The sequence below is a fragment of the Marmota monax genome, unplaced genomic scaffold (assembly GCF_021218885.2).
Source record: "Marmota monax isolate L192 unplaced genomic scaffold, Marmota_monax_Labrador192_F-V1.1 WCK01_AAM20220418_F8-fsc00122, whole genome shotgun sequence".
In the NCBI taxonomy this organism is placed as follows: Eukaryota; Metazoa; Chordata; class Mammalia; order Rodentia; family Sciuridae; genus Marmota; species Marmota monax.
Genome location: NW_026695223.1, coordinates 2,252,459 through 2,275,658, shown reverse-complemented (window position 1 = coordinate 2,275,658; position 23,200 = coordinate 2,252,459). Strand labels below are relative to the sequence as shown.

Here is a 23,200-nt window from a genome sequence, read left to right as displayed (position 1 = left end):
GTCAATCCTGATTGGTGAAGAATCATCTTACCTAAAATACCCACCTGGTGTGGTTGAACATCTCTAGCCACTTCAGAGTGTTTTGGTTTCTTCTAAGGAATGGAGCAGACACCATGACTACATGGCCCTAAAGTTTTCTGGGGCTTTCTAGAAATTGTCTAGTCCTGTCTCCTAGTTTTCCATAGAGGTTCTGCCTAGCTGAGGTGGGAAGGATCTTGGTCCACCTTTGGGGATGAATTTAAGGGGACAGCAATACAGGATATACTTGGCCTGCCCCAGTTGAGACATTTTTTTTCCTGATAAAGGCTGTCGGGTTATTTGTCTCTTGGACCAGCTGTGGGAAGTGTGGAAAACATCCAGTACTATCCAGCTGTTGGCTCAGCCATGCTCAGGGGAACCCATGCTTTGCCAAAAGTGTCTTGGAAGAGGCCAGCGAGGGCGTTGCGGGGAAACACTGACTCAGGCTTAAGTTATTCTTTCAGGCCATGTTATTCCCCTTGGATGTGCGTGGCCCCAGAGGCCACTGTCCTCTGAATGTAGGAGCTGCAGGGGGTTGGGAGACTAGTCAGTCTCACCCTTTTATATTACATTCTAAGAAAGAGACCCAAAGGGAGCCACTGGCTGGGGTCAATGACCCAGGTAGCGACAGAACTAGGTGTGGAAGCCAGCCCTTTCCATTCCCAGTGGGGCGTCCTTTCCGCAGCACTGGCCGACTCCTTAGGTTGTGTGTTAGAGCGACTTTGCTGGCTTTCTATCCAAAATATTCTCCCATTCCCACCAAGGCATTGTACCCTTTTAACATTTGAATCTTATGTACATTCTAAGACTGTCGGCTTCTTGGATGAGGGAAAATAATTTTTTTTTATGACCATAAAGCAAATGTTCACCATTATTCAGTCATGAAAAGAAAATCAGAAGCATTCCTTTAAATTGTCTTTTGGGAGAAAAGTACTCAAAAAAGCTGTTTGATAACAAGTTTTAACATGTGGTAGTTGTGTTTTCTAGAGAGACTCTGCTCAGCATCTTCTTCTGCCACCTTCTCAGAACAACCTCCTCAGATCACTAGATTCCATTTATGGTCTTTCTTAGAGAATGTCATGGCCTCTTTTTTTCACTTTCCTTAGACATTCTCCACTCTCTCAAGGTCATACCAAAAGGAATGGTAGGACTGTAGTTAGATGGTAGGGAATTTCTACCTAACAGCAAAAGTGCTTAAAGGATACCATTCAGAGTACTTGGGCTATAATTCCAGAGAAAAAGTTAAGAACCAGAAAATATCCATCCATTGGGAAAGATGTGGCTACTGCTGCCCAGACTCCGGATAAAGAGCTTCCGAGCTCATCCAAGGTCTTTCTCAGCCTCATTCCTCTGTCTGACTCGCTTGTGCTGGTCTCTGTTGGGACTCTCAGTACCCAGAGGCCGATGATCTCATTCTTCATTCTGGTTACTTTGGGTCTTCCGGGCTAGTTTTGTCAGTAGTTCCACCAAAGGAGGAACTTAGTAATACAGTTTAGCTCCAGACAGTTCCCTCATAAAGTTTGGGTGAGAGGTTTGCATAAAAACTATAATTGCTGGTTAAAACAAAAGCACTCAAAGAATCATATGGATATAATTAAAGTCAATGATTTGACGAGGAATCATGAGAGAGACGCTTTGAGATTGCAGATAAGAGTCTGGTTTACAAAAGGGGAAAAGAATATTTATCAGTTATAAATGGATGAACTGAACACTGAGGCCCTTGGGAAGGAAATGGGCAAACTAGAAGCTGGTGTGAGCTTGCTATGAAAACAATGGTATTTGATGAGTTTTATCATTTTTTTATAGTGTTGACAGACTGAGAGGTCAGAGAAATGCTACTATCTTGTGCCAATTTTAGCATTTGTTTTAGTAAAAACAACAAAACAACTAACATTTATGAAACATTTATACTATGTAAAAGGAAATCCTCTACATGAATAAATCAAAGTCGGCTTCTTTTGGAGAGTGTTGGTAGGGTACCTAACTTTGGCTTCTTCATTTAAAATGATGGAGTTTGCCTTTCCCATCTCTCTCATCCTGGACTGGATAATGGCTTAGCTTGAGACAGGCAGTGCAGGGTAATAGAGCAAACAGGTGGCTCTAAACTACCCATTGCTTCAGGATATTCTGTCCTGACCAGGCTATTTAGCTTTTGGGTTCTGGGAGCATTTGGAGGTTGAAGAGAGTTCCTGACCTCAGCTGGTTGAGTTTCTTAAGTAGGAACATGGAGGAATAGACAGACAGTGGCCGTCACTAACTGGCAGGTCAAGATGCAGGTAACAACCTTATGGATGACCATGAAGTAGCTTTCATGTTCTTAGCCCACATGGGTTTCTCAGCCAAATTTTCATTTATCATAGCAGCATGTCATATCTGGAGTAGACTATCTATGAGTTCATTTTATCTTCACTACAGTTTTGAAAGGCATATTGTATTTCTGATTTTCAGATGGGGTAGAAAGCATGAATGATTTGATCAAGGTTATTGCTAATAAGTAGAGCTGATTTAGAATACAGTCGTCCAATAACATTCACAGGAGACTGGTACCAGGATGCCCCATGATCACCAAAATCTGCAGATGCTTAAATCCCTTATATAAAATGGCTTAATATTTGCATGTAAACCACAGAATCTCCCCATATACCCTAAACCATTTCTAGATAATTTACAATATAAATACTATATGAATAGTTGTTCTACTCCATTGTTTAGGAATGATGACAAGGAAAAAAGTCCATATATGTTCAATATAGAACCTCACGACCAATTGTATTGTCTGATTCATGCATCCAGTCAGTAAAACACTGCGTCACTTGGCCAAGGTCCCTGATATGTTGCAGCATACTATCATTCTGGAGAGGTGGGACACACACGTGAGGTCCCACAGCAAGCCTTGTAAGCCAGAACCTGCTTGGGTCTCCTGGTCCAGTGACCTGTGGGATTCCTGTTGCTCTTATCTGGGGTGAAGGGCACTCCTGGCTGTGAGTCACTCCCGGGCATGGTACCTTGTACTTTGGAAGTCTCCTCCCCAACCCCCACCCAGGATGAGACTATTTCAGTAATGCTTCTCACATATTTGACTCATGATTAAAACATAGGTTTCTAGGATGCATGTGTGCCATTTTTTCCCCTTCAAATGTTACGACCTCTTTAGTTTTCGGTACCTGGCATCTTTGGCACTGGGTCTTAACTAAGAGGCAGAATTTCTCTTATAAAATGTACTTATTCAGAGAAGTCCATGGGGTTGTCTGGGGAAGCACGTTCAGTCTCTCATTTGGGGAGCCTCATGTTTAGTCGCTATTTCTCTGTTGCCGAATCTGTGGGGTAAAGAGTTCAGCCCTCAACTCTTGGATTTCATGTACCTCTTTGGATTCTCAGTTTTTTCAAATTAAAATATCCAGGTCAGCCCAGATGATTTCTAAATTTTGTCAAGCTTCACTAGTTAGTTAGTTATTTAGTGACTGTTGCCATAATCCAAAGTGTTTCTGGAATGGCAAACACTAGATTTCAGTTATTCAAGGTTAGGAGTTAAGAGTTGCAAGTAGGGAATGTCTTAGATTGTGTCTTCCCTGAAGGATGTGAGGGAGTGTCCTGGCCTGGTGGGGTAAAGACCAAATGCTGATAATGTAAGGTGTGTGCTATGGGAGAGGGAATGGGGACACTTTATGTTTAAGAGGGTGGAATGAATCAGAAAGGTTCAGAGAAAAATCAGAAAGCTACAGAGAGCATGGGAGATCTTGTTAGAAGAGATTGACCCAAAAGCTTCCATATTTACTTACATAGTGAGAACATACAAGGGCAAAAACTACAAATTGAAGGATAAAAGACAGAAGGGATATCTACATGGGATAAAACACCAACCAGAAAGATCTGCTTTAAGGAATTAAACTGGAAAAGAGTAAATAAGACATTTAAATTAATTTTATTCCTACTGTGGGTGTTTGGATTTAGATTTAATTAAGTTGGAGGCTCTTAAGTGTGGGAGGGCTAAAAGCAGACGTGCTGTTGGGTGTGTAGGATAGTGGGGTGTAGGGTGAACAGGTGAACAGCCCTGCTGTGTTGCCAGCACACCCATCTGAGAGTCTGCAGATGTAGCTAGACAGGGCCATGAAAGGAGACAGGGCATTTAGAAGGTGGCTGCTGCTCCCCATTCCAGGTCTAAGTCTCTATTGCTCCCTCACTGGGGACAGAGAGGATGGAATGGCAGATTCTGTTGAGTGGCTGGGCCAGTCATGAGGTTTGAAGGGCTTTTCGTTTGTTTGTGAGTTCAATAACCTGTTGTGGCACAAGGAAGAAGCAAGAGAAGGACTCAAGGGATGGTTTGGGTTTCTCAGAACAGATTAAAGAGGACTTCAGGGTTTCTGGCCAGCTCTGCCTACTCTAAAAGGATCCTAGGAACTTTCTCCATCTGTATGAGGAGCTTGCCTTGCTCTTGGGCCTAACATAAAATCCACAAGACGGTTCTTTTCAACCATTAGGAATCTGAGCCCTGAGCTCTCTATGATGATTGGCAGAGAGGGATGTGTACATGGAAAGGGGGACCAGAAACCAGGAATCCTGCCCTATTCCTCTCTATCCCACAACCCTGGGATATCCTCTGGATAATTCTCAGTCCGTGAAGACCAGTGACAGCAATGGTGTTGAAGTGTTTGTCCTCTGTGAAGCACTATGTGTTGACCACAGAAGACGATATAGCACTCTATTTTCTTATCATTATTTTTATTTCTGAGGAGGCTGGTTGGATACCCTTGGGCCATGGAAGGAGAGGCCCTCTTCCCAGCTAGAGGCTAGTTTGGGTTCAGAAAGAACTAAGAAGCCCATTTTGGAGATATCTGCAACTATAGGTATAAATGAGCCAAGAAGCAGGCAGATGGATGTGTTTGTGCTAACTAAATGAATCTCTTGGCACCTTGGCCAGCAGGAGCCACCTATGGGGAATCTTTCCCTTAATCTCATTAACTGAGTTGTTTATATTGCAAGTAGACATTCTTTAAAAAAAAATAGGGTTTTTCTGTTTATTTTTTTCTTTTTACTTCCAATTCTAAGAACCATTACAAGCCATTCAGGATGTGATTGCATTTGGAGAAAGTGCCTCATTGCTTGTTTTAATGATGAGAAGATTTAGTATTGGTGCATGATCCTTGAAGCAAATATCATATGTAAAAATTCATATTTACATGATAAATAAATTGAGGTTCATTTTAAATAATTTTTTTAGAGCAATTTGAGGTTCACAGCAAAATCCAGCAGAAACTGATAGAGATTGTCACATCAGTATGATCGAAAGTCCATAGTTTCCTTTAGGTTTCACTCTTGGTATTCTACCTTCTATGGGTTGAAGCAGATATGTATTAACACATTTTCACCATTATAGAGTCACATCGAAGAGTTTCACTGCCCTAAAAATTCTCTGTGCTGCCAGAGATGGTAGTGCACGTCTGTAATCCCAGCTACTCAGGATACTGAGGCTAGAGGGTTATGAGTTCAAGGCCAGCCTCAACAATTTAGTGAGACCCTGTCTCAAAACAAAAAAGTTAAAAATGGCTGGGGGTGTAAATCAGTGGTAGAGGGCCCCTGGGTTTAATCCTCAGTACTTAAAAAAAAAAAAAAAAAAAAAAAAAAAACAAAAAAACCCTGTGTGCTACACCTGTTTACACCTCCCCTTCTCCCCTGCCCCAGGGTGCCTCTTTTTACAAAACATAGAATATACCCTCCCAGTGGGTTTATAACAGGATTCTTTTAAATAGTACCCCCCCATGCCTTTATAATTTGATTATTTTTTTCTTTTTCTTTTTTTTTATTACACAAAGAAAGGCGTATCTGTTTACTACCAACTAAGGTGTGTGTGTTTTGGGAATGTGCTCTTTTTAAAAAAAAAAAAACAAAACAGTTTTTTATTGCTGCTTGTGAAATTTCAATAAAATGAACTAGTACTTTACCAAAACTAACAAAATCTAGGAAACAACCCCTCCCCCCAAAGAAGCTCTTTCGTAATAAAAAGAGCCCCAAGGCTCAGCTTTCAATAATTTTGATTTAGGGAAATACACAGTGTACCTAAATCAGGCCTGCTTCAAGTTTCCTCCTAATGGGGTTTGACCCACGGGCTGGTTTTTTTCCTGGTGACTCTGACAAGGTTTCCTTATTCCTCCTGTTTGCCGCTGGCTGTGTGCAGGGCCCTGAGTGAGAGCCTCTGAGGCCCCAAGTCCTGGGGGCCCACCTCTCTCCCTGGTGGCCTCCAGAGCCTGGCGGCAGCTCCTCCACCCGGTTTCCCTGGAGGGAGGCCTTGGTTTCCAGGGTGAAGTTGAGGCGTGTCCTAAATTGTTCCTTGTCAGCTTGCCCCACCGCATTCCCTGCTTCTGTGGCTCCAGTCTTTGGGGCTTTCTGTGCTCCTTGGAGACTCCTCACTGTGACTTTTGATTTTTTTACATTAAGTCTTCTTCCCCTGACTGACTGGGGGCAATCTTCTCAGCCACAGGCGCACAGCACAGGCCTTGCCATTCCCATTTTCCAGACAGCAGGATGGGAAAACAGGACATTGGGGAGGGCAGATGTGGCTTGCTGCTGGCTGCTGAGTTCCCACCCCCGAAGCCCACCATCCACAGCACCTCCTTCACTGTCCCAGGGCAGGGGCCACACGGGCAAATGGAAACAACCCATGAAGGAGAGAGACGGCATTTTCCCTCCTTCTCCCAAGTGGGAAAGATTTGTAGCTCCATTTTAGGTTGCCTGAAACGTTTTAGAAAATTATAGGGTGTTGTAACTGAATAGTTGTTAGCAATGACCTATAAATATTCCTGTGTGATTACTACTATCTCTGCTGGCGGTGCTTAACCTCTAATCCATGGAACACACCCCCCACTTCCAAATCTGCAGCAGATCTGAGGGGTGGGCGGCCTAGGAGCAGGGCCTGTGTGTTTGTGGCTGTGGGTTTGGGGCAGGCCAGTCCAGAGCATCGTGAGGTTCTCCAGAGGGACTATGAATCAAAGAAAGGTGATCAAGTCTCAAATCCACTTCACGGCCTCTTTAGCAGTTAACACTGCATTTGCATGTGCATGTGCATGTGCATGTGCATGCGTACGCATCCATGTGCATGCGTGTACACACACACACACACACACACAAAAGGAAACAGAGTCCAGAAGAGATCACTGATAGCCAATGGAGCTAGGACTAGAATTTGCATTCTTGCTTATACCAGTCCTGCTTCTTCCACCAGAGAGGCCTTTCGGACTGACCATATGCTATCAACCCTGCCCTAGAACATTAGAATGTGCTTGATGAGTGCTTCCTGTGGGGACCCAGGACATGTGGTCCAGATAACTCATTTGTTGGCTCAAGATGGCCCTCTCTTTGTTTGGCCTTTTTCCATTTTTCTGCCACCCCTCACCCAGCACAGAGCCTTGCCCTGATGAGTGGCCATCAGGGTGTGGACTGTAAGGAAGCAGCCAAATAGCTCTGTAGGCCAGTTAGTTGAACTCAAGAGTTATGAATCCTTCATTTTCTTCTTACCTTGTTCCCCTTTCCTCATGCCATGACTCTCAGCTCTTGGGTCAGTTTAGTAGCAGCAGATCGTAAAACACTTCCCCTCAAAGGCTACCTTGACAGCTCATTAGTGACCTGAAGACACAAACATAAATGGTTTCAGGCCTTGGTAATTTTTTTTTAAAACAATAAGCGATTATTACAGTTAGCAATTTCTACTAGTTTATCTGACTTTTAAACTTGGATATACGTTTTAAACATTTAACAGCACTAAACTGCTGGAGATGCCTAGGCTTTAATTCAGATCTCTTCTCTGTTTCACTTAAGTTTTGTAGAATGATCAGTGGATCCAGTTGAGACAGGTGTTGACTGCTTAGAGGGGAGGGTGGAAAGGCTTGCATCTGGATCCTAGGGATGGGTAAAGTATTTAAGATAGGTAGAGAGATGAAAGGAAGGTCAAAGAAAAGTCATAATGTGTCCAATTATGAGATGCTTGTTCTCAGGACAGAGGATTCAGGAAAGACCAATTCAAGCTGTGTCTGTCTACAATGACTTTAAAAAAGAAATAGATTTTTTTTTTCATTTTAGGTAGTTTCCTGATGGGTAAAGAGGAAAATGAAAGAATACCCTAAAAATAGTGTGAGAAGTCTGTATGAAAGCAGAATGTGCCTAACTCTTACTGTTTTAATTATGTTACTTTTAAAAAAGAACTTCAAAGATTGCTAGCCAGTGAAGAGTGAGGTATATTATATGCATTATTCATTGAACCTTCATGACAGTAGGCTGGTAGGATTATGAACCTCATGTTACAAGGAGAAGAAACCAGACTTAGAACGTGCAAGTGTCCTGCTCATCTTTGCACAACTGGGAATCAGGATTCAAATTGAGAACTGTCTGGCTTGTAGCTATATTGCTATGAGACTATTCAGTTTGGAATGAAAGTATCATCCATAAGAATAAAAGGAGACTAGACTTTACAGTTTGTTTGGGGCTAGATTGGAGGATATTAAATGCAGAGTCTTTAGGTAATGGGGAGATAATTCTTAAATTCTTAGAAGAGGTTGCCCAATGTCTTCAGAGTTGGCGAAGAACATTCATGATGTGAGGTAGAGGGTTCAATCCTGTCGGCAGATTTCTTCCATCCGAGAGCTTCTGTGATGTCACTTTGAACTCTTTGGCAGAAACTTGCATTAAGAGCAAATAAGTATCTCCGTCCTTACTGCTGATGGACCATAGAAAGTGATGCCAGGAATCTCTCCACCTCACACCCCCTGGCACGTTTCCACGCCACGAATGCGGAAGATCACTTATCTGTAGTGGCTGGACCACGTGGGTGCGTTTATAGCAAGCAGATTGCATGTGTATTGGGAGGACTGTGAGTTTGCCTTTGTCTGGCTTTGGGGACCGACTCCATGAAGGTAGCATGCTGTAATAGAAAGCACCTGGGATCTGGTATGGAATATCACTTGCACCTTTCATCAACAGTGTAGTCCCAACCCCACGGAATTCTTGTAATCACAGAGCAAGGAAAAGACTATTCAAAATCCTCTGTGAACCTATGAAGCTTGATTAAAGTACTTAGGCAGGATAGCAAAATGTTACCGTGTCATTGTCTTTGAAGGAATGACACTGAATTTTTATAGCCCTTGAGTACTTTGTGAAAGTGCTAGCAGGATCCAGAAGGGATCCTCTTTGAGGCTTGCTTTGTTCCTTTCTCTGTGTTGACAAGTGATACCTCTCTCTATTAATGCCATAGGCTGGCATCAATCATGGGCTGACTCTGGCCTGAGCCCTGTACCAGCAGTGAGATGTTGACATGTCTGCTGAGACCTGGAGCCCACAGCTGCCAAGGAGACCCAAGTGGTACCATTTGGCTGGCCTGAGTCACAGCGTCTGGTTGGCACTTGCTGGGTTTATCTTTTAATTCACGAGTCTTTCCCCTGAACTGATTCAGTTGCTTACCTTTGCTGAGTTCCTTCGTGTGGGCGGCTGGCTAGGTGCAGTTGGCCCTTGCTTCTGGGGAGGTTCTTTTCTCCAGAGAGGAAAGTTTGATAACAACTATGGATGTTTCAGGACCGTCTATCATTAGGACTAAATTGTTTCATAACATGATAATTACTGTATCATCCAAAGTAGGGGAGACTCTGGGAAGGTTAGCAGAGCTACAGAAGGTTTATTATTGGTTATCCAGGGGATGTTCATGAAAACATTCATTAGTGCTGCTCAGGACAAAGAAAAAAGAATGTCAGCGAGTAACCCAACCTGGGCAGCTTCGCCTTCCCTCCGGGTAGAATGGGATTCCAGAAGTTTAGCAGAGTCAGCGTAATTGGCCAGGGTTGACACTTCTTTTCAGGGGACAGAATTGTGGCTCAGACATGGGGGCCCTGTGAGTTCATCTTTTGCTTTTGCATATTCTGTGTTATTTATTTCTCTTTTTGTTACTTTAATTTGGCTCTTAAAAGAAACTTCGTCAAACACTGGCAGAATATTCACCATCAGTCAAGCAATACATGTCTTTGGGGAGCTCCTTAGGAAACCAGAGGCTGGCTTCAGGTTATTGTATAATCAAGAGATCTGGTTCTAATCTTAGCCTTGCTGTGGTTCTGCTCCTTGTGACTCACAGAGGGGTCTGGATTTGCAGCGTGACCTAGAGTTTTTAGAATGAAGGACTAGGGCCCTGCCTAGACCTGTGTCAGAATCTGTGTCTTAAAATGCCCGGGTAATTCACATGCACTGTCCTGAATGGTAAAGCTCAGGGAGAGCGCTTGGCAGCTGAAAAATCTATGAATTTTCCTTTGACCTTGGGCATATCTGAACTTCTGGGAACTTCCTGCTGGTATAGGAAGAAGGGTGGTGAGTGGAAGCCAAGTCAGCCTTCAGTGGTCAAAAATGAAGTGACTGCAGAATCACAGGTGGTCCTGGTGGTTTCACTATGCAGATGCCTTTGACATCTAATTTAAAATCTCTGAGGGTGGCTCATAGAATGTGAATATCTTTAAAAAATCCTCTTGATGTTCAAGCATATTTATTACAATGTTGCACATAATAAAAAATACCTTTAAATGTTCCTCAAGAGGAATGAGCAAATGTAATGGAATATAATCTGGAAGTTTGATGAATGAAGTAGAGCTAGATGTATAAATGTGGCTAAATCTAAACACTGTTTTTGAAGGAAAAAAGTTGCAGGAAGATGTTTGAAGAAGGCACTATTCATTTAAAGCTTAAAGATAACACATAAAAACCTGTATAGGGATGATACACACAAGGTCAGGTTAGTAGTTAGTTCGGAGAAGGAGGAAATGAAGTCCTTTCATGTATTATGTCTCTTAACAATGAAGGTGTGAGGGAGGGAGAAAGGAAGAAGGGAGGAAAGAGCAGAGAAGAAAAGGTGGCAGAAGCAAACATGCAAAGTAAGATTCTTTTAAAGGAATGAGTATGTACTTGTTGGGGATACTGCTACCTGTAATTTTTCTGAATGCTCGAGGTGTTTCATTATAGAACGACAGCACTCAACTCCCCTGGGAACGGGGCGGCAGGCAGTTGGAATGGTTGCCTGAGACACTCCTAATGACCTCCCATTTCTGAACATGTGTGTGCCCACGAGTCCCCCACCCTGTCTCATCTTCACAGACACCCTGCCCAGGGCCTGCAGCACCCCTGCCTTCTGTCCTGATGAGATGCAGCCTTTGCTGCACTCGAGATGCAAGGAAGCCCACCCTTGAGACCCTGGAGGGACCCCACCCACTGCAAGGGCCTCCTGTCTGCGGTCCACTCTCTCCTTGAGTAAGAGGCTGTGTCCTGACCTTAGAGCAGGAACTCCAGGGTCAAGTCCCACCTTCCCTTCCTGCATTCATTTTCACATCTTCTCTTGTTCTGTTCCCTGGTGGGACTTCCTTGTTCATGTGAACCCCAAGGATTTTCATTGCTTACCCCCAGGGTCACTGTTAGCAGTTAGTTCTTGAACTGCTGTACTGCTTTCTTGACTTTCTTTCCATACCAGAGGTGTTCCTAAAGTTTAATCATTAAGAATGTCACATGCTAGTCGGTGACCCAGGAAATGCTAAGGAATGCCGAAGTGTCTAAACCCACTGGTGCCCAAGTGGACTTTTAGATTATTATTATTATTAATATACATTATTGTGGTGATTCTAAATAGGGGTGATTTTCTGTCCCTTAGGACGGTCATTTGGCAGTGTCTGGAGACCTTTTGGGTTTCACCCTTGGGGGATGAAGTGAAGGCCAGTGAATCCTGCAGTATACACATCTGCCTCCCCCGTCCTCCCCTGCAAAGAATTATCCTGTCAAATGTGTCAGTAATGCCAAGATTGAGACATCCTGCTCTACAAGTCCCCATACCATGAATAAACCCCCACCATTGAGGCATTGGGAACCAGAGGTTGACCTCAGGTTATTGTATAATGAAGAGATCTGGTTCTAATCTTAGGGTGAAGTTGTTTCATCTCATTTAAAGTGGGACAGTAGAACAAGGGATCTGGGAGTCCCCTGGATTGTCAACAGACTATTCCTATGTCATGTCCATGGCATGGTGGAGGCCACAAAGATCATGGCATTGGAGGTGGAAAATGGCAGTGGTGCCCAGTGAATCGCGCCATCTTCCAGCCCATCATCTGCTGTGGTATTGTGCCATTCCTCTCCTCAAGGAGTGGAGTCTACTTTCCCATCCTGTGAGTCTGGGCTGGCTTTGTCACTTGCCTCAACCAGAACAATGTGGGGAGAAGGATACTGTGTGACTTCCAAGGCCATTCATCTTCTCCCTCATGGACTGTGTCTGCCGCCATGTGAAGAAGCTCAGCCTGATTCAGCCTCCTTGGAAAGGACCCAGGGGTCTAGGGGGTCCCAGCCCAGCAAAGCCTCTGCCAACACTCCAGTCACTGAGAGTGTTACCGGGGAACACAGTGAAATCAGCTCACCCCCACCCCAAAACCCACCCAGCAGTGAGCAATACTAAATCATGGTTATTTTAAGCCACTAAGAATTGGGGTGGTTTGCTAGACAGAAATAGACAACTGGACGTTGTAGGTAAGTGGCTTCACATAGAAGCTCTGCTCCATGTGTTTGCCTTCAAGTGTGTGTAAATACCTTCTTTGTTTCTTGCAGCACTTCTCAGAACTTCTGGATGAGTTTTCCCAGAACGTCTTGGGTCAGCTCCTGAACGACCCTTTCCTCACAGAGAAGAGCTCCTCCTCGTCGTCGTCGTCCATGGAGGTGGAGCCATCCCCGACGTCACCCGCGCCCCTCATCCAGGCTGAGCACAGCTACTCCCTGAGCGAGGAGCCCCGGGCCCAGTCACCCTTCACCCATGTGGCCACCAGTGACAGCTTCAACGATGGTAAGAACCCAGCCCAGGGAAGCACCTGGGATGCTGGCGCCTTTGATCCTGAGCTCCTTAAGGGGGTGGGTGTGAGCCGTGTCACCCTTAGCACCCACTTCAGCCAAACAGCTGCTGTGGGCAGGGCCTAGTGCTTGGGCTGTGGGAAAACACCAAGAGGCACAGGGCATGTTCCTCTACACTAGACTGTCCCTGAGAACTTGCTCTAACTGAATAATTGCAAGTTATTGTTAATGTGTCTGCCTGCGGCTTGCCTGGGCAGCTGAGCAGCCATTTGCAGATCAGATGGGTCCTCTGGTTGATAATTCCCTCCCATCCAGTAAGTTCATTGTGTCAATAAATGGTGTTGTTTTTCTGAGAAAGAATTTTTATCACTACTCTTCTTCTTAGAAGCTTCTTAGGCATCTCTTAACCCATTTCCAGCATGTTCCATTGACCCCCCACTTGTCTGGGATCTTGGTGAGTATCCCCAGACTTTCCTATTGATATAGGAATACTAGACCAATCGATCACGCCAATCGGCAGTACCATAAATACAGTATTTGTTGAAAGTCTAGTTTTTCTGGATTTAGAGGTGCTAAGATATTTTGACCATTTCTTTAAGGGCCTTTCATTGGTATATGTTATATCTTTTAAACTCTCCAGGGCATGTGCACCTTTCTTATTATACTGTGTTTTGTTTTCCTAGAGGGATCACCAGCTATTTTAGTATTTGGAGTAAGTTTTAAACAATTTATTCTCTGTTCTCAGCTCAGCATATGATATCTTTCTCAGAGGAGGGTGACTTGGGGTGGCGGGGGCAGGGGAGTCACTAAGTTGACCTTCTTCAATTTGGCCTGAGCATTGTCCTCCCATTTTCTGTGCCACTGTGTGCATAGCAGCACCTTTTATGGGTGGCTACCTCCAGAACTAGTTTCCTCATGCACCCTGTGTTTAAAGGCAGATGCTGTATCCACCTCTTGAATAAGGCAGAAGGAGGTGGAACTCCTTCTCCAGTGTGGTTCACAGATCTGCTAAGAATCAACCCTGGTACCAATAAAACATCGTATCTTGGAACAGAGAATGTTATGGGTGGTAAAACTTTCCATCTCAGATGCATTCTTCCTTTGAAGACAGCTATGCTGACTATCAGGCCAGGAAATGTGGCCTTATGTTCTCAGTGAAAGGCAGATCTGTTAGTGGGTTCTCTCTTGCTGGACCCTGCTGGAGGCTTAAGTATAATCGTAGATATGCCCCCAACTCCCTGTAAGAGTTTAGATGCATGATTCTTTAATCTTTTTTTTCTCTATAGTTTGTCAATTTTTTTTCAACTTCAGATCAGGAGAACAGGGGAAGGGGAGGCCTCCTCCTTTTCCTCTTTCTTCTCCCCTTCTTCTCTCTCTTTTGCTGATCCCTTGCTTTCTTGTTTAAATTGCTTTCAGGAATGATTTCGGTTCCTGCCATCTGTCATAATTAAATACTGTTGCCCCCTTATCCTCATAGCATAGTCTGTTACTATACCAATATACCATAGCAAGTTATTTAAAACTTATGCATTGTTTATTTCTAGAATTTTCCATTTAGTGTTGTCAGACCATGATTGACCGTTGGTAACTGAAATGTGGAAAAGAAAACCATGAGTAAGGGGGGACTACCATGTTCCTCATTCGTCACTGTGTGTAGGAGAGCTGTAGGAGGTCAGCCCTTCAGGGTTTCAGCTTAGATAAATTCAAACAATCTTAGTTTGTTATTTTATAAGTGGATGTTAGCTTTTGATGAGTGGTCAGACTACATGACTATTCCAATTTATTCCAATCTTTAGGTCCTACCTTATTCTACACTTTCTCTGATGCCTGTAATTCCAGACCTACTTCCTTTGGGGAATTCAATCCATTTCTCTTATCTTGGTTATCTATTGCTGGGTAACAAATATTCCCCAAATTAATAGCTTAGAACAATAACAATCGTTTATTCCATCTTGTGATTTCTGTGGTAAGTACTCAGCATTGACTCTCCAGTGTGGTTTGGGTTTAGAATCTTTCTCGAGGCTTAAATCAGAGGCAGACTAAGGCTACATTCAACTGAAAACCTTCCCAGGGTAGAGGTCTGCTTCCAAGATGGCTCCCTCACTACACAGCTGGCGAGTCAGTGGGTTGAATTGGTTGCTCTTTGTGTGGGTCTCTCCATGGGGCTGCTTGGAGGCATCCATTGCAATGCCTTTTCTAACATCGCCAGGGAAGTTGTTCTGTTGGTCGCACAGGCAGGGCTGATTCACGGTGGTGGTAGGGGATTGTAGAAGAATGTGACCACCAGGAGGCCAGGATCCCTGGAGCCATCTTGGCAGCTGACTGCCACACCTCTCCTCACAGTGACGTCTGGAAAGTGACCTTCTTCCCTGTCTGAACTCTTTGACCCCATGTTATCCGTGCCTTACATTGTTGCCATTCATTCACCAAGAAGTTCTTAAGATCTGATGTAAGGCACTGGAGGACAAACGAAGGAAAAAAAATCGTTCTTTGCTCTCACACAACTTATCAAGTGGGGAGATTAGAAAGATATAGGACTGAGTGTTAAGCATGCGCCAGCAGGTTTAAGGTTGTGTGCTCTGTAGTTACATCTGGTTTCCAATCCTACTTCTCCACTGGCTACTGGTGAGCAGATTTCTTATTTTTCCAAGCCACTGTTTCCTTATGGGTAAAACCAGGATAATAACAAACTCCTTCCTGTCTTCTTGTGAGGATTATGTGACATACTTCAATGCCTAGCTCAGGACCTGACTGATGGGAAGGAGAATGTTTTCATCTGATGTTGCAATTGTAATTATTTAAAACCAAGAGCTGTGTTATGGGTTGGAAATGAGGTGTTCCCCCAAATCTCCTCCGTTACTGCAGGAATGTTCAGAGGTGAAATGAGTGGATAGTGAGGGCTGTGTGTAACCTATCTGTCCACCCTCAATTGAATGGACTGACTGGGTGTTAACTGAGGGCAGGTAGGTTGTGGCTGGAGAAGGTGGGTCACTGGGTGTGTACCCTGGAGTGGTTCATCTTCCCTGCACCCCACTCCCATTTCCTGGCTGCCATGAGGGAAGTAGCTTCCCTCTGCCATGCCTGTCCCCCATGATGCTCTGCTTCACCTTGGGCCCACCGCAATGGAGTCGGTCATCTATGGACTGAGACCTCTGATATCATGAGCCAAAATTAACTTATTCTTCTCTAAGTTACTCTTGTTGAGTATTTGGGTCATAGCAACTGCAAAAGATGCTACAACAAGCTGAAGAGGTCAAGAGGATCTTGGGTATTCCAGAAGGCTTTGTAGAGGATTTCAGAATTTTCAACCTGTGTTCTACAAAGAACTCCAATGGGTACTGAGCTGTCCACCTTATTAGTGGATTATTCTGTTTTCATTGATCATTCTTTATAATCCTCTGGAGGGACAGCCAGCTACACACCAGCAGGAGCTGATTCCTTAGGATCCGTGAATAGCAATGTTTCCTTAAAGAGGAGTTAGTGTGTAGTCAGTACTCCAACATGTTCTGTGAAATGAAGATGTAAGATATTTCAAGAAGATTGTTAGATATTCATTTTTGTTCATATTTTCCCCCCTCAAATCTTGAAACAGATTATTCTCTAGGATGAAGCTGACCTCATAACATAGCTTTTGAGAGTCTTTGGGGCCGGATCAATTGCCCTTTCCTACGCTATGTCCTTCCACTCCCTGTCCACATGACTCTAGCCTTAGCTTTTCCACTGCGTGCCTTTATTAACACTCAATACATGGCTTTCTCCCACCCTGTGCTCACACCCTCCTGCCTTTCAAGACTCATTACTCTCCCCAGTCAAGTGGCCCCTTTTCATCACATTTCCATAAAGCTTTCTTGCCATTTCTGCAGAGATGATTCCATTTGTTCTTGTATTTTAGCCATCCATGTAACTGTCAATTCTCTTCCATATTTTGAGATGACTGAGGTCAAGTACAATTCTGTGTCTCTGGTACCTTGCGTTGTGCCAAGTAGAAGTTAAGTGTTTTATAAATGCTTTATGTTCATTTTTAAGTGTTCACAGCTATTTTTAATTATTTTCCTTATGCATGACAGTTACTGATACCCAGAAAAATGAATCATAAAAAGGGATAGGAAGTTGGAGAAGAAAGAGTGTTAAAATTTGAATTAGGACAGACAGGGAAGACTTTACATTGAAGGTGACATTTGAGTAGAGGTCAGCAGAAGCCTCTCACATAGAGGCTTCTAGACAGAGGAATTAGCAATCTGAAAGATCCTGTATCAGAATGTGAAGAGAATATGTTGGTACCCATTTCGTATTAGGACAGTAACCTCTCAGGAGGAATCAGCCATCCAGCAGCCTTGCCGTTCTAGAACGTGAGGGTTGAAAGCAGCCTACACAAACGTGGCAGACTAACTTTGCCTTTATTGACACTCAGTTCCACATCTGTTTGTTGAATGCCTTCTATGTATCAGGCACCGTTCTAGATACTTGTGGGACATAACTGTGAAACCTAGACCCTGCCTCTGAGAATCTCAGAGTCCGGTGAAAGTGCCATGTTATACAAACACCTTATAGTCAGAAGGGAGCAGTGTCCCAAGAGGAAATTATTCTGTGTAAGTTCCCAGGAGAGAGATCACACCCATTGAAGATTACAGGAAAAGTTGCATGAATGGGGCAAAATTTCACTTGGTCCTTGGAGCACTGCCCAGACTTAGTCCCATGGAGATGGCTGGAAGGAAGCAGATGGGGAGTGGAGGGCTGGGGCACTGATTCTTTTGCAATAAGATCCCTAGTGAAAGATTGAAACTAAGCAGACTTCCAAAAGTTCAGGATTCCTTTCTCTTTCATTGTTTGTTTTTTTTTTCATTTTTATTCTAATGAATTTAAATACAGCATAAAGGAATTATGAGTGCCACCTATGGTAATGACTTAGAATGGGGATAAATAATTAGTGGATGTTTTTCAGGAAGCCTTTCTTATCATGAGACCCAAGCACACACCATTTGCACCTTCCGTTTATAGGTCTTGTGCTGCAACAGATTGTGCTGATCATTGGCTAAGCACAGGCAGGGGATTTGAGATAGATTTTGCAGAGTTTCTGGTCTACAGTTTATTTTTGTTGAAGTTTCAATGTTTTCTCTAAGCAGATGCTATTTTCTGATACTAGCAAAGGCTTTTTTTTTGTAAGTAATAGATAACAAATATGGTTAGTAACTGATTGAGATATATAAAGTCAACATTAGGCAATGTGGGTGGTTACAGGGGGAGCTCACCAGCTTAGCCTTGTCCAGGTTTTTTAGCTTCAGTGATTTTTCTGGGTTTTGAAGATGGACAAATGTTTTGGAACAGAATTCATTATTCATACAACTTAAGCCAGAGGGTGTGTATTGGCGGGGGTGGGGGGTGGGAGGTGGAATGATCGTCCCCTAGTTCAAGTGCTTCATCAAAGCAGGTAATCAGCCTGATGGAGAAGTATATTTGCTCTTTAAGTAACACATAAATATGTAGCATTTAGGGCGAGCTGTTTGCATTTGGTTCTAATATTCTTTATTTCTTGATAACAGTCTAGGACAAACGAGGAGTGATTGCCTCTAGAGATAGAGAGTGAGCAAGTTTTCATTATAATTGAGAAAGCCTGTGATTTAGTTCTGTGTCCAAGTTTACGTAAATACAATTCTTCTGTAATTGATTCTGATAAGATACACAGTTAGTAGAGGCTTAGTTCATTAGTTTTCCTTCGTCTTCCTCCCCATTTCTCTCTCCTCTTCTGCCTCTCACAGTAACCCTACTCTTTCCCCGCTCTTCCTTCTTTGCCCTCTTCCTCCTCTCTTTCCCTTCTCCTTCCCTCTCCCTGCCTGAACCCCAAGGCAGTCATATAGGGAAAATGTAGACATTCTTATCCCATCATTCTGTCATGGACTGTGTTAGTCCCCTTTTAGTGCTGTGATCAAAATACCTGACAACAATAACTCAGGAGGAAAATTTTATTTTAGTTCATGGTTTCAGAGGATGTGGTCCATCATGTGCCAACTCCAAGGCTATAACGTCATGGTGGAAGAGTGTGGCCAACGAGAGCGTTTCAGTTCATGGCAGCCAGGAAGCAGAGAGAAGATTAAAAGGAAGATATAGTCCTCAAGGGCATGCCCTCAGTGAACCACTTCCTCCAGCCATGCCCACCTGCCTATGGTTACCACCCAGTGGTCCATTGGCATTGTTAATCAATCAAATGGATTAATCCCTGATGAAGTTGCATCCCCACAATCCAGTCATTGCTTAAAAGCTCCCACACCTCTGGATCTTGATGCAGTGGGGACCTGGATTCCAACACATGAGCTTTTGGGGGAACATTCCAGATATAAACTATAACATGGACCTCAGATGGACTGTGGATCCTTAAAACTGTCTATAAAAGCTTGGGCTGTCTGCATTTGTTAACATTTCTGGTGAAAGCCTTTCTATTTTTTTTTTCTTTTTTTTTTTTGAGTCTCAGAAGAGTCAGAGTTCAAGTGCTTTATCAAAGCAGGTAATCACCCTTTATCAAAGCAGAAATATCCCAGTAAAATACTGTGGATTTGTTGTTGTTTTTTTTTTTTTTGTTTTTTTTTTTTTGAGTGTGTGTTTGTACCTCACAATATGGAGGATATTGTTTGTAGTACTAGATTTTGATGGTATTCCTTTGTGATTAAATTGAAATACTAGGCTTATTGCTCAGCTTTCCTAGGACTGTAACAAATATCTGAGATGGTCAACTTATAAAAAGAAGAGTTTTATTTTAGCTCCCAGTTTTGGAGATTTTAGTCATGACCAGTTGGCTCCATTGCTTTGGGCTTATGGTGAGGCAGAAGCTCATAATGGGGCAAAACTGCTTCTCCTGATGGCCACACAGTGAAGGAGAGAAAGAGAAAATGGCACACCCCAGTGACCTAAAGTCTCCTGTTAGCCACGCTTCTCTAAGTTTCCACTACCTCCTGAGAGCTGGGGACCAATCCTTTAACACTTGGGCCTTTGGGGGTTGTTTAAGATGTAGACTGTAGCACTAGTAAGCATTTTCTTTTTTCTGTAATTTCAATAATGTTCTTAAAGAAAAAAATATAGTGCTGGGCTAAGTCCATTCTGAGAGAATTAGGCATATCCCTATCCTCCAAGATGATATGCAACCCCAGTTAAAAATATATGTAAATTATCAACAGATCTTAGCATTCAAATAGGCTAATACAGAAATGATCTAATATCATAGCTCTATCACACACAAATCTAGGTAGGTTCATATATGATGGGTTGAAAAACTGGAACTAGAGTGGTCCCAGGTCTACGGAGCGTGGTCTGGGAACATAAATAATAACCATCTCCGTTCTGATGAGTCTGTTTAGGTGTCTGGGGTTTGCAGGGTCCAGGAATGACAGGGTGGGACAACTTTGTATGGATACCCTAAATTTTTAGAGCTGTTTTCATAGATGGGTGTGAAAACAGTCATCATCTCTGAGCTAAAGGTGAGCAGATGGTGCTGGTGTGAAGTCACATGGGGTAAATGGGACAGCCAGGGGAGGGCGAGGGCTCAGGGTTGCTCACTACGTGATGGGAAGCAGGACCTAAGGAAAGGTGGTGTTTTTTTTCATTTTTCTTTTTTTGAGATAAGAAGAGGAGAATAATGGCTCATGGTTGCTAATGTGAGAGCAGGAAAGTGTACACAGATCTAATTAAAGGTGAAGGTCTATCACATTGATGGCAGAGAAAGCATGGATTTTGAAATGATTAGACAAGCTGGCAGCAGGATTAGCACAAGGTGGAGTATGTTGGGTAAAAGGGGTAGAGATGAGTCATAGGACACTAAGGTTCTGCTTTGCAGTGTCAGAGGGATCTGGATGTTGACGTGTTCCCAGGAAGTGGGACCCGAGAGTAAGCCACAGAGATGAGATGAATAGCTGTATCTTCATCACATTCAGTATGAGCTGTGATAAGAGCATCAGTCTGAGTCATGTTGGAGGGATAGACTCAGGTGGGAAAGGAAGGTATGTTCGTCATCTAGGGGTGGGCTGAAGGAAGAAGACTGTGCTTGGGTAGGAACATAGGCAACAAGATAATGGTGCTTTATTTATTAACCAAGAAAAGAAAAGAATAAAAGTGAAATAACTCCTTTGTCTGCCTAGCCATTGAAAAGCTGCAGCAGTAAAAAAAGCAATGCTTAGAGTTCTCTAGCAGTTAAAAATACTTTGGTTATTCCTGAATGAGAGCTCTGACTTCAGTGAAGAAAAATAAAAAAAAAATACGTGGGAGTTTCATGTATGTGTGTGTATTAAATACATCTTTTGAAATCAATCACTTGTCTTACAGGTACTTATTTTGTTTTTACTTTAGACACATATCCCACAGGAGAACCTGAGATGCTAAATGCAGAACCCTGACTAAGTACAGTGTTGATTTCTAGAGTCAAATCGATTTGAATCTGTGCTCCACTTAACTAGTAGTGTGATGTATGATGGATTACTTAGCTCTTGTGTCTTTCTTTCCCAAGCTTTAAAATGGGAATAATAATAATAATACTTACCACATAACATTATTGTAGGAATGGAGTCAATACTTCCTGAACACTGAGAATTGTGCCTGGCAATTTGTAAGCACTGAATAAATATGACCTGTTATTGTTATGGCCTTTGTGTGGATTATTGCATAATTAAATACATAATTTACCAAAGACCATAATCAGAATAACGAGACCCAGGGAAAGAGCTTCTGTATCCACAGCATAGAAAGAACATGGGAAGAGTTTCTCTCAGAAACTGTGCTGACCACAGGTCATGATAGGTGCCTGCCGTATAATAACCACTCAGCCTATTTTAGCTGTTATTAGATGGTTTTAAACTGGGATTCCTCCAGAAACATTGGATTTAGTCTGTTAGTTTTCTTGTCTGTAAGATGCGAGTAATGGTGTTACTTACCCCACATAATTACTCTTAGGACTAAATTAATTAGTATCTGCAAAGCACTTAGAATATTTTCTAGCACATAGTAAATACATAGTTACCAGTAAGTATCTGCTAGTTTTATTATCATCGATATTTCTTAACAATATTCAAGCTCAAAGTGATTTCAAGGTTAAGGTGCTTAAGAAGGGTACCTTGAGCATACGGGCCACTTAACTTCTACAGAGTGGCCTGTTGTTTCAATATAATTCTGATATTTTCTACTGAAGTCATGACCTGCCCTCCCTAAGCTTCTAGAACCTGTTTTTTTTTTTCTTTATGATATTTTTGTGTAAAAAATTGTTGAAGATTTTTCAGCTCCTTTGAAAATTCTCAAAGGGCAAACAAAGCAATTGGAGGATTTAGAAGGGACATGCAGGTTTAATTTATGAAATTTCCTCTTTGCTTTACCGATGTTATGTAAATAATAAATGGATTATATATACATTTCCATCATATAAATGGTATTTGCCCCCTGTGAGTTCTCATTGTAAGGATGTATGGCCATTCTGTTTCTACATGGTGTGTGTGTGTGTGTGTGTGTGTGTGTGTGTATAAAGATGCTGCCAGTTCTCAATTGAGGATTTGATCTTTTGGTTGGTTCTGCAGGGATCAGAGCCCATTTGTTGCAGTTATCTTGGCAGGGGAAGTGGAAATGATTAAGGATCCCCATTTTGTTACCATTGTGTTGCCTTCAAGTTTCTGCCTTTTTTAAGCTTCCTGCCCACTCCGTGCTCTGGGAGTCTTGGCGTCCAGCCCCCTTGCATGTGGCTGCAGTCTTGCCCTTGATGTGAAGGCCTGTTCCCCACTGTAGACAGTGGCTTGCTTCCTTTCCGTGCTGACAGATCAGGGTGATGCTAAAGAGATGTGCCATTTGAGTTTGACCTTTGGCAGGAGGCTGCTGGAATAAAATCAGATGATAGGGGTTGTTTTTTTTTATGCTCCATGGGATGCACTACTGAATTTACCAGGGGCGTTTTCCATCTGAAATGAAGCTTAAAATGTGTGTCAACACAGTTCAGGAAAAAATCTTTTTTCCTATTTGTATCTGAACTTCAGGATTTAGAAATTATGGAATACAGTGTGTCCACTGACTCTTGCTTTTATAGTTTAGCCATCTACTCAAATAGCCAAGGGAAATTCTAGTTCTAAGCCTCGGTGGCCCTACTGATGTTTTTGCCAATAAAATTAGACTACAAAAATAAGGTCGTACGGGAAAGTCATTGTTCCTTGTCTCCTTCACTCCGTCCTTTGTTAACCCCCTCCCTCAAGGTTATATTTGTCATTTTGTTTTCTCTGAGTTGATACTTATTTCTGTTGGGGACAGAATAATTCTACACCCAGTGGTTCAGAATGAAAGGTCTTCTTTAGTTTCGACAAAACTGGAATGCGGTTCTTACTACTTTCTG

The 23,200-nt window shown here is 42.9% G+C and overlaps 1 protein-coding gene across 1 annotated transcript in view; it reads left to right on the top strand.

Annotated features, from left to right (window-relative positions):
* Window positions 1-23,200, top strand: part of Creb3l2 (cAMP responsive element binding protein 3 like 2) — a 110,925-nt gene that overhangs the window by 50,107 nt on the left and 37,618 nt on the right. Inside the window, exon 2 of the mRNA XM_046434102.2 lies at window positions 12,619-12,850. Within this exon, the coding sequence (XP_046290058.1) occupies window positions 12,619-12,850 (232 nt within the window). The remainder of the gene's footprint in view (window positions 1-12,618; window positions 12,851-23,200) is intronic.